The sequence below is a fragment of the Alosa alosa genome, chromosome 1 (genome assembly GCF_017589495.1).
Source record: "Alosa alosa isolate M-15738 ecotype Scorff River chromosome 1, AALO_Geno_1.1, whole genome shotgun sequence".
Classification (NCBI taxonomy): Eukaryota; Metazoa; Chordata; class Actinopteri; order Clupeiformes; family Clupeidae; genus Alosa; species Alosa alosa.
The window spans coordinates 2,795,167-2,807,666 of NC_063189.1; the positions used below are offsets into that span (position 1 = coordinate 2,795,167).

The following is a 12,500-nucleotide window of genomic DNA, read 5'->3' on the forward strand; positions in this document are numbered from 1 at the left end:
TTTATCTGTTCAAACTTTGACGGTGTAGGAGAAAGATGCATCTCTGTCTCAACCTCATAGTCGTGACGGTGACCACAGACCCGCTGCTCTTTTGGGAAGCCATGCTTTTGTACCCGTGCCTTTCTCTGTAGCGAGGCTGCTTGATCACTTAGCCAGTACTTGGTAGAATCTGTCTCTGTTTTGTATCTCTGGCCAGTTGGAGAGATTAACTCTGGGAATTCATATTCTCGTTTTTAGTGACCAGGTAGCATTCTAGTTTGCTTGGATTGTGATTATGTTTGATCATCCTAAATGTTCCAGATATTTTTCTTTGATTCATAATTTTTTGTTTTACTTTGATCTGATTTTTTGGAAAGCAGTGCTGGTCTGAGATCGATAGTGTATTAGTTAACTTCAGAACCAACTGACGGGGACTTGTTTCTCTCTCTCTCTCTCTCTCTCTCTCTCTCTCTCTACTCTCTCAGTCCCTTTGTTTTCTTCTCCTCTTTTGTTGCATCTATTTTTCTGCCTATCCCAAGGGAGCTGTCTGTCTGTCTGTCTGTCCCCCTCTATGTCTACTTGTCTGTATGTGGCTGGCGGCTGTACTTCTCCATCACCCCTCCACCTGCTCCATACACCCCTCCACCTGCTCCATCACCCCTCCACCTGCTCCATCACCCCTCCACCTGCTCCATCACCCACATGCGCTCCATCACCCCTCCACCTGCTCCATACACCCCTCCACCTGCTCCATCACCCCTCCACCTGCTCCATCACCCCTCCACCTGCTCCATCACCCACATGGTGATGTGGACATGGTCATTCATATGATCTAGAACAATTACTTTTATGGTGTTATAGTTACAGTGTTTCCCACAGAATATAATTATATTATTTGTGGTGGTAAGTTTGCAGAATTAACTTGAATAAAAAGTTTTTAACAAAATTAAGCACGGGGTTAGGATGCTAACCAGGATTTTAAACACAATTTAGCCTTCTAGTAATCTTAAAAGAGAGTCTCTTCTAATGAGAGACAGAAACAAAGGGAGTCTTTACAAGGTGCATTATAGCTCTACAATGAAAAGAATTCCATCCAATTTAAATAGTACATGGAAAAATCATTGTGTGGTGGTCAATGTTGATATTGTGGTGGGCCACAAATAAGTCAATGTATGGAGACTGATTCCATAGTTATCAGTTTAGTAGACAGTTATCATTATAGTTCTCCTAATCTTTTGGGTTGTGTACAGCCCTTTAGTCCCCTTTGTTTTGTTATCCATCAGCCTGTCTGTCTTTCTGCCAGTGATCTGTCTATCTCTCTTATCTGTCCTGTCCGGTTCATCTCTCAGCCTCTGTACTTGTGTGTGTGTGTGTGTGTCTGTCTTGTTTTTCTACTGCCTGTCTGTCTCACTTGTGTTCTACTGCCTGTCGCAACCGGCCCCCTGATCTCTCTCTCTCTCTCTCTCTCTCTCTTTCTCTCTGTCTCTCTCTCTGTCACTTGTCCCCTCTACCTTTCTCTTTTTTCTGTCAATTCAATTTCAATTCAATGTTGCTTTATTAGCATGACTGTAGGTACAGTGTTGCCAGCACAACAACAACACAACATAACAATCTTTACAGTAACAATTAGAACATTGACAGCATTAAAACCGTAACAACACGACAATTGGTGTATACACACACACATACACACACACAGACAGCCTACGCATTATAATACATTGGATTAAGTACAGACATTAGGTCGGACATTGTGGCAAAGTGTCCGACTCACTGTCCCCGTGTCATGGTAAGCTGCAGCATATTTTGCAGCCAGCAGAGCAGTCAGTCCTCCTAGCAGGTGGGCCAACATATCAGTCTTTAAGGGAGCTAAAATTTGGGATTTTATTTAATTTATTTATATTAAAAAATATCCCTTTCTTATCTGTTCAAACTTTGGACAGTGTAGGAGAAAGTGCATCTCTGTCTCAACCTCCCAGTCGCATAGTGACCCACAGAGCCGCTGCTCTTTGGGGAAGCCATGCTTTTGTACGGCCTTTCTCTATGGCAGGCTGTGATCACTTAGCCAGTACTTGGTAAGAATCTGTCTCTAACACCTATCTCTGACGGTGGAGAGGTGCTCTGGGAATTCATATTCTCGTTTAGTGACAAGTAGCATTCTAGTTTTGGATTGTGGATTATGTTTGATCATCCCAATGTTCCAGATATTTTTTCTTTGATTCATAATTTTTTGTTTTACTTTGATCTGATTTTGGAAAGCAGTGCTGGTCTGAGATCGATAGTGTATTAGTTAACTTCAGAACCAACTGACAGAGGGGACTTGTTTCTCTCTCTCTCTCTCTCTCTCTCTCTCTCAGTCTCTTTCGCTGTTTTCTTCTCCTCTTTTGTTGTGTCTATTTTTCTGCCTATCCCAGTGAGCTGTCTGTCTGTCTGTCTGTCCCCCTCTATGTCTACTTGTCTGTATGTGGCTGGCGGCTGTACTTCTCCATCACCCCTCCACCTGCTCCATACACCCCTCCACCTGCTCCATCACCCCTCCACCTGCTCCATACACCCCTCCACCTGCTCCATCACCCACATGCGCTCCATCCCCTCCACCTGCTCCATACACCCCTCCACCTGCTCCATCACCCCTCCACCTGCTCCATCACCCCTCCACCTGCTCCATCACCCCACATGGTGATGGACATGGTCATTCATATGATCTAGAACAATTACTTTTATGGTGTTATAGTTACAGTGTTTCCCACAGAATATAATTATATTTGTGGTGGTAAGTTTGCAGAATTAACTTGAATAAAAAAGTTTTTAACAAATTAGCGCACCGGGGTTATGATGCTAACCAGATTTAAACACAATTTAGCCTTCTAGTACTCTTAAAGAGAGTCTCTCTTCTATTGAGAGACAGAAACAAGGAGAGTCTTTACAAAGGTGCACATAGCTCTACAATGAAAGAATTCCATCCAATTTAAATAGTACATGGAAAATCATTGTGTGGTGGTCAATGTTGATATTGTGGTGGGCCGCCACAAATAAGTCAATGTATGGAGACTGATTCCATAGTTATCAGTTTAGTAGACAGTTATCATTATAGTTCTCTAATCTTTTTGGGTGTGTACAGCCCTTTAGTCCTTTGTTTTGTTATCCATCAGCCTGTCTGTCTTTCTGCCAGTGATCTGTCTATCTCTCTTATCTGTCTGTCGGTCCATCTCTCAGCCTCTGTACTTGTGTGTGTGTGGCTGGCAGCTGTACTTCTCTAGCACCACTCCATCCCCTATCCCCTCCACCCGCTCCATCACCCCACATGCGCTCCACCCGCTCCACCCACCCACACGCGCTTTCTTTAAATGTCACCAACAATTTGATGAAACAAGCCGAGAGAAAGGGCAGACGCAACATGCACGCCACCATTTCACTTTCTCTCTCCCTCCCTCTTTCTCTCTCTCTCTCTCACTCCCTCTTTCTCTCTCTCTCCCTCCTTCCCTCTCTCTTTCTCGCTCTCTCTCTCCCCCTCTCTCTCCCTCCCTCCCTCTCTCTCTTTCTCTTTATCCCCCCCACTCTCCCCCCCTCTCTGTTCGGTCATGATAATGCCTTTCAAAGTAGCCATCGTTGAACTCCGTTGGCCTCCGTTCAGTTCCTGCAATCTCTCCTGACGTGGGGGAAAAAGACACAAACACACTTGGACTTTTCTAATCGCAGGTGAGGGCTTGAGCATAGCAGGAGGAGGGAGGGGAGATACAAGTGTTATTTTCTCCTGCTGCCGTCTCCATTAAGAGATGAGTGATGCCACCAGGCTGTGTGTGTGTGTGTGTGTGTGTGTGTGTGTGTGTGTGTGTGTGTGTGTGTGTGAGAGAGAGAGAGAGAGAGAGAGGGAGATGAGTCTGACAGAGAGCAAAATATGATGCTCAGAAAAACACAACATTTCAAGGAAACACAGATAAGTATATTTATGTGTGTGTGTGTGAGAGAGAGAGAGTATGCCTAAAATAAAAGGATCTTCAAATACCAAATGGCCCATCCTTTTAAATCCTTTTAAATAAATTGGTGAGTCATTCTGTTGTTCAGGGCGGCGGGAGGTAAATAGTTAGAGATATTATTATTAAGGCTCCAGAATGACATGTGATGTGTTGGGTAGGTGTGGAGTGTCTGTGTTGGAGTGATATGTGATGTGTTGGGTAGATGTGGAGTGTCTGTGTTGGAGTGATATGTGATGTGTTCGGTAGGTGTGGAATGTCTGTGTTGGGGTGATGTGTGATATGTTGGGTAGATGTGGAGTGTCTGTGTTGGGGTGATGTGTGATATGTTGGGTAGATGAGATGTGGAGTGTGTGTGTTGGGATGACATGTGATGTGTTAGGTAGATGTGGAGTGTCTGTGTTGGGGTGACATGTGATGTGTTGGGTAGATGTGGAGTGTCTGTGTTGGGGTGACATGTGATGTGTTAGGTAGATGTGGAGTGTGTGTTGGGGTGACATGTGATGTGTTGGGTAGGTGTGGAGTGTCTGTGTTGGGGTGACATGTGATGTGTTGGGTAGGTGTGGAGTGTCTGTGTTGGGGTGACATGTGATGTGTTGGGTAGATGTGGAGTGTCTGTGTTGGGGTGACATGTGATGTGTTGGATAGGTGTGGAGTGTCTGTGTTGGAGTGATATGTGATGTGTTGGGTAGATGTGGAGTGTCTGTGTTGGGGTGATGTGTGATATGTTGGGTAGATGAGATGTGGAGTGTGTGTGTTGGGATGCGGGTTATATAAGCTGCATTCAGACCTCCGTGTAAGACCGGAGGTTCTGCGGATGTTAAACAGTTGGACCGTATATAAGGAAAACATAAACGGTCATTTGGAATGAAGCGAAGAACATGCGGAGATTCTGTTCATGTGCGTGTTCCACCACGTTCAACCTGTTCAACCACACAGAGATTCTGTTCATGTGCGTCAGTGTCGTTCACACATATGACCGTATAAAGTCAGCATCATATCTAAATCACCCGAAGGGTCAGGCCTCTGTTTGACAAAGCTCTGCATATACTCCGGAGGTTATATCTGAAAGCAGCTATAGATCAAGAGGAGGAAAAGTTAGCAGACATAAAAAGGCTGGATAAATATATATATATTGAAGGGAATAAGCTGTGAGATACAACTAAAAAGATACAATGGGGAAGAAGTGAGGACCTATGAAATATAGAGCTGTGCGTTCTGAGAATCTGTTAGGGCTACATGTAAGGAGTGCTGAGGTAAATAGATATATCTATATTTGCTGAGGATTTGTGTGTTGTATTTAAGAAGTTCTGAGGTAAATAGATATATCTATATTTGCTGAGGATCTGTGTGTTATATTTAAGGAGTTCTGAGGTAAAAAGATATATCTATATTTGCTGAGGTTCTGTGTGTTAAATAGGGCTATATTTAAGGAGTTCTGAGGTAAATAGATATATTAGGCTATGTGTGAAGAGGGCTAGAGGGATAGGGCTACAAGTGAGATGTTGTGGCAAATATAGTATGGCGTGTATAAGTGAGGAGAGAGGGAGAGAAGGAGAGAGAGAGGGAGGGAGAAAGGGAAAGGGAGAGAGAGAGGGAGAGGGAGAGGGAGAGAGAGGGAGAGAGAGAAAGAGGACAAAAGAGAGGGAAAGAGAGAGGGAGAGGGCAAAAGAGAGGGAGAGAGAGAGAGGTGTTGTGTGATAAATGCATGTCGAGGGCGATGAGTGGGACAGCTACGGCTATCAGTGGGGGGTGGGGCATGGAAACACTGTCCCTCTGACAGCATCTGACAAACAAAATTACCGGAAAATGAACAACTCACTCTCACACTCTCACACACACACACACACACACAGCCTTGATCAATGGCCTGCTCTGTCATCAATGGCCATTTACACCATGACAGGAGTCAAAAGCATCTCTCTTGTTTTAAATGCCAAACACCTGCAGGGAGCCTGTTGTTTGGGAGTGGTGGGCATGTGTGTGTGTGTGTGTGTGTGTGTGTGTGTGTGTGTGTGTGTGAGAGAGAGAGAGAGGGAGAGAGAGAGAGAGAGTGTGTGGGGGTAAATGCTAAAGCTGTGAGGAATAAAAAGAGTGATGCATTGTTTTCACGTGAAGCACGCTAACATGATTTAGAGGTAAGCATGGCTTCAGGTTCTTCTCCTTACAACAACGTTAATTAGAAATCAGCCCAGGGGCTCTGGAGAATCACACTATCAGTGCTGAACACAAGGAAGCTTTACCAGCTGCAGAGAACAGTCTACAAAGGAGGGGAGAGAGAGAGAGAGAGAGAGAGAGAAAACTCTTCATCAATTCTCAACTGTAAAGACATTACAAACTTCCACTGAGAATGATCAGAGAGTGGCTCATGTTCACATTTAAGTTGGATTAGTCATGGCAATCTCAGGGAGTTTGGGGAATTACATTACAGAGAGTTAGAGAGCTCTACAGCCTAGGACATTTACAGTCTCTCCAAAAACACTGAGGCCACGCATGCACACACGCACGCACTTCACTAGGGCTGCAACAATGAATCAATTAATTGATTATTTGTCGACGATTAAATTTGTCACCAACCATTTTGTTGATCATTAATCGGTTTGTGTCATTTCTTTAAGGAAACTACCTCAAAATGATTTGTTTTTACATTACATTACATTACATTTGGCTGACGCATTTTACCTGCTTACTCTTTAATTACTCCTCTGTGACAGTAAACTAGATGTTTCTGTAGATGTAAACGCTACCAAAAACTCCCCACTCGACTCTGAGGATAAACGTCGACCACTTTGAGTTAGCATTCCATTGACCCCCGTTCATTTGGCCGTCACTTTCACATCAAATAACGTTACATCTGAAGCATTTTAAGCCTTTATATCAGCGTTTCTCAAACTGTGGGTCGCGGAGACATGCCAGGTGGGGCGCGAACTGACGTGAAAAACAGTCAGTTTTTATTTATTTTTTTATCTGTAACCTGGGCCCAGGTAGCACCCGATGCGCAATGGACGCACTGTGTTATTCACAGGGAAGCGCTCGTGTCAAGGCAGCTTAGTTAGTCCCGACCTATATGACATTTTGAACGTTGTTGTGAGAGTGGTGAATTTCATCAAAACCCGGCCCTTAAAAGCGCGTCTATTCTCCGCACTTTGCGAAGAGATGGTAGCTGACCAAAAGGCTGTACTGTTTCACAGCGAGGCAAGGTGGCTTTCCCGAGGTAAAGTGCTGTCGCGCGTGTTTGAGCTCCGAGTCGCCTCTTCTTGGAAGAAGGGCGCATGTTTGAATCTGCAAACACGTTCACTAATGAACATTTCTTGACGAAGCTGGCCTATCTTAGCGATATATTTGATATAGTGATACATTTGATTTAAATGTCCAGTTACAAGGCAAAGGCAAGCACCTACCTCACCTAGCAAATAAGATTACTGCATTCACCAAAAAAAACTTGAGTGTGGGACAGGCGCCTCGATCGCGACAGTATTATGCCTTTGAGATTTCTGAGCGAAATCGCTGAAACGTCTGATTGGGAGCCACTCTTGTGATCCCATGTATTAAACAGTAGGCCTACATCACATCCCTGCAAAGTTTATTTCAAAAATATTTCCCAACCAGCAGTGCTCAGTATGACTGGATTATGGATCCATTTAATGCAGCATGTTGGTATTTCATTGGATATATTGTACAATGCTGTAAAATGGCCTATGCTTCCTAATTTTTGCTGGAAAACAGAAATATGTGTGTTATGTATTTATTTATTATTATATCTGATATATTTAGAATTTGTCATTATTTCAATAATTTTTTTTTAAAGTTTAAGCTTGACCTACCACTTTCTTAGAGCGAAGAGGGACAGGTGGGGCTCGAGAATGCCCCCTTGATCAAAGTGGGGAATGAAAGAAAAAGTTTGAGAACCACTGCTTTATATGAACCTTTTCTATTTTCAGAGAAATACAACATACAACAATACACATACTGTAATTTCTGGTGTCATAACCTCGTAACTCACTTAAGGACTCTGTAATAAGCTTTTCTCCAAAACCAATGATAAAATGATTTGCGTCGTACAGGAGAGAGGTAACCATATTCTCTGGATAAGATACTCGAAGGCAATCTGAGGGGAAGTCCACGGGTAAGATATTTAGGAAAGCATCGAGGAAAAAAGCAATGAAGTTTTTTTGGGTTGGTACTAGGGAATCATGGGAACAAATCACCTACCAAACGCTGTACTCGAACTCGTAGCAATCTGCACGTTATCAATTTTCTTAGCGCAGCTACCAGACAACTTACTGTGTTTCTGTCCGTTGCTTAACATCATGTTTGTCACTCGACTGGTACTGAGGATGCACAGCACCTCGTCGACCAACAGGAAAAGGGCTCAAATTGGCTTCACTTCACTCTAAGTGAAAGTCTCTTCTAAGAAAAGTCGGTAACCCTTTACTTGACAGCATCGACATAAGAGTGACATGACACTGTCATGACACATGAACTCTAACCCTAACCCTAAACCTAACCCTAACTTGTTATGATAAAAACCGAATGACTAGTGCTGGGCGGTATACCGGTTCACACCGTATACCGGTGTATATTTTCGTTATGATATGAATTTTTAAAATAGGCCTACCGCCATACCGGTGTATTTGATTAGGCTACACAACGTTTGGAACGCTGCACCGCACGACAGTGTTTCAGACGGGACTTTTTTCACACGCACGCATGATGCCACTGCGAGGCATAGTGAGGGGAAAACACAAAACACCTGAAGTTTTTCCCCTGAAGTATGACCCTTAAGGCTTAATTTCTCTTTAGATAAGAGGTTTATTTAAGGGTGTTGCAGAGAATACCTTAAATTGTTTCTTTAGTTAAGGAACGTTAAGGGATACTGCATTGAAAGGGATTTACCGTCACGAAAATTCTATTGAGATTGTTCAACAGCTGTAGCTAGCTGGCTAGTGGGTGATGTCGTTAGTTAGCAACCCACCGAACACAGAGAAGTTTAATGAGCTTATCATTCATCTCACTTTAAGAATATTCGCTGAAATTATCCAGGTAGCAAGTAAAGCATGTTATAGACATGTTATAGTATATAACATGTAATAATATATATATATATAGTTATAGGCATGTTTCTGATAGGCCTATTTGACAGAGTAAGCATATTAGCAGAGAGGTTTAATTTTAAATTGTATAATTTATACAATTTATAATGTATAAAGTTGCACTACTTTTTGTTTTGGTTTTATAGGCTACAAGATGTTTGTGAAATTTGCACAGTAAAAGTTCTGTATTTTGACTGCAATTGTCTTTGCATTCTGATTAGATTCTTCATTAGAATCATGAGTGGCTCTTTGTAAACAGCATCATTTTCTGGGGCCATGCAAAACTGCATTACCACTAGTGTGGAGTTATTCTACATCATGACAGTAAAATAGACCATCCTTAGTCAATGTACTGCAGCAATTCCTCTCTCAACCTGTAGAAAATGCTGTGAACATCTGATTATGCATGGTAAAAAAATACCGTCATATACCGTGAAACTGTATAAATTTAGAAAAATACAGTGATATACATTTTTGGTCATACCACCCAGCACTACGAATGACACTTAATAACAGAAGCGTTATGTCATAAAAGTTTATGACTTGTTTATGACACGTTCATGACAGTGTCATGTCACTCTTATGTCGATACTGTCAAGTGTAACGAAAAGTGGCTACTAAGAGAAGTGTCACTGCTGAGCTGTGTGTCGGCTCCATGGGTCTCTTACCCTGCCAAAGATGGGCACCAGGTGGTGCTCACACATGGAGAACATGTCAATGTCCTTCACGATCACCATCTCGTCGTGGTCCTCATCGAAAATGGCGTCATTCAGCACATCTGAAGATTGAGAGCAGAGACACACACAGCATGAAGGATGATGTGAGAGAAACATTGAGGAATATGATGATGTGAGAGAAACATTGAGGAACATGATGATGTGAGAGAGACATTGAGGAATATGATGATATGAGAGGAACATTGAGGAATATGATGATGTGAGAGGAACATTGAGGAATATGATGATGTGAGAGGAACATTGAGGAATATGCCATCAAAGGGAGAGCAGAATAAAACAAACAGATAAACAGCAGCTACAGCTCATACTGCACCACATACTGCACCACATACTGCACCTCATACTGCACCACATACTGCACCACACCACATACTGCACCTCATACTGCACCACATTTGCCCGAGTCATTTCCCCATCCCACCCCATCTCTCTCACCCATTGGGTCATTTCCCGATCCCACCCCATCTCTCTATCCCATTGGGTCATTTTCCGATCCCACCCCGTCTCTCTCTCTCCAGCTTGCTATCTGCCACTCTCTTCACTGTCCTACCAAATTAAAGGCATAAAAGCCCAAAATATTGAAAGAAAAACAGTAATAATATGTATCAAAACAAAACAAACATGATAGATATGAAGATATTACAATTAAGCTGTAACTAAGTGGATGGCTGTTTTTATCAAATTTGACGGATCCTGCTTTCCTATGAAAACGCTTGGGTGGGCACATGATTTGATGACCAACAGTGTCATCTCTTCAGCTATCAGTTCTCTGGGAGAAAAACACACAACACATCGTCACTGTATGTGTGCACAAGTGTGTGTGTGTGTGTTTATATCTGTGTGCTTCATTCATACCTTCCCTTCCTTTAGGTTCATATCATTGTTCAAACAAATGCAGCTTTATCTGGCGCTGGCGACGCGCCCTCCTTCCCCTCTCTATGGGCTTTTCATTTCCGGGTTGGCTGTCGCCACGCCAGAAAGTGAGTTTTCTCAGATCCGCGGCCGCTCGCCGGACCTGTTGCCTCTGGGTCCCATAACGCTTTGTGTTCCCATGTAGACTGATATCATTAGCCGTCATTAGTGCACTGAGACCACAATTGTGACAACACAAAAGACAGCTACACAGAAGAGGCTTCAAATGCCTCAAAGGGAACAGCTGGAAACAATGCATCCCCATCATCCCCCAACAGGTGAAGCGTTCCAACTAACAACAAACACGATGAAGAGCAATCCAGGCACACCAGATTGGGTGATTTAAAAACAACAAACATTTAGTGATTAAAGGCCAAGTCTGTGTTCCTGACAGAGCCATCCATAGGGAAGCAACATTTGAAATGAAATCTCACCTGTTTCTCCTAAAAAAACCCCTAGGAGAAATAAGAAGAGATTGAAAAGGGTATTTTGAGATCTTAAGTTGAACTTAAATTTGACTTGGGCTGAGAAAAAAGAGGGCTATTTCGCATCTGGTTTTCTTCTGAATGTATTCGCATTCTCCTTATCTCTCCTTTAAGGAGAAATAGGTGAAATCTCAATAAGAGCTGATTTATCTCTCATGAGACAATTTCCATCGGGCAGAAACAATTCCAGTCAAACAACAGGTAGCTTCAGCACTAGGAATGGCAGAGGTATCATTTCATTGGGAACAGAGTTCAAATCTCAACAACCTTTTCTTACAAACACAGACAGCACTGGATAGTTTTCTATTTCTATTTATCTTTGTACTGTGTAGCCTCTTTCAAAGGGTCAGGCAAACGAACATGTCTATTCTGATGTTGGCTGTCGGATGTGTCCAGCAGCATCTGATTATGGTCATTTGTCTGCCGATTTCTGTGGGCAGGATGCGGCCGATGCTGGTCAAATGGAGTTAAACTGAGACCCAATAAGTCCAATCCATCCTGAGGGCAACAGCTGCTCGCGCAGTCAGCACCACTCTAGACTTCAATAAACATCCCACCCCCGTTTCGCAAACGCAAACACACACACACACACGCACACACGCGCACACACACACACACACACACACACACATGCACACGCACACGCACACGCACACATACACACACACACACACGCAGACACACACACACTTTTATTGCTGCTCACATGACTGCCACCGACTGAAAGAACAGGAAATCAAATCAGCATCTGCTCTAGCCATATCTCAGCATCAACACACACACACTCAATTACAAGCAACACATGCAGGCACACACACACACACATGTACTCACACTCAATTGCACACACCCTACACTAAAACACATACACTTAATTGCACATGCGACACACAAAATCACACACACACACACACACACACACAATCAAACACAGACATAAAGACAACAGAGTGGGTTGTCATGGAAACCTTTGGAATTGTCAGGATGTCAGAGAGCAGGTCGGCACGCGCTGGTGGGGTGGGGTGGGGGTGCTCTGGTCGGCACGACAACACAACGAGGCAGGGGTGGGGGGTGACAGAATGGGAGTGTGTGTAAGACCCACTAATGAGTAAGGACAGTACAATCCAAACCCGTGTAGCACATCTAGCCATCTACTGGGTCTTCCAGCACCCTGCATCTCAATTGGTTTATAATGTCACTTGGATAAAAGTGTTGGCCTAGTGAACAGATGGAAATGTACTGTACGTGGGAATACTCAGTAAATGTAACTTAATTGTATTTGCCTGCACTCACTAGAGCACCTGCACTCACTAGAGCAAA

General features: G+C 43.3%; 1 protein-coding gene across 1 annotated transcript in view; it reads right to left on the minus strand.

The window, feature by feature from the left end:
- gch1 (GTP cyclohydrolase 1) overlaps window positions 1-12,500 on the minus strand; it is a 24,558-nt gene that overhangs the window by 8,464 nt on the left and 3,594 nt on the right. Inside the window, exon 2 of the mRNA XM_048237987.1 lies at window positions 9,715-9,824. Coding sequence (XP_048093944.1) covers window positions 9,715-9,824 — 110 coding nt within the window. The remainder of the gene's footprint in view (window positions 1-9,714; window positions 9,825-12,500) is intronic.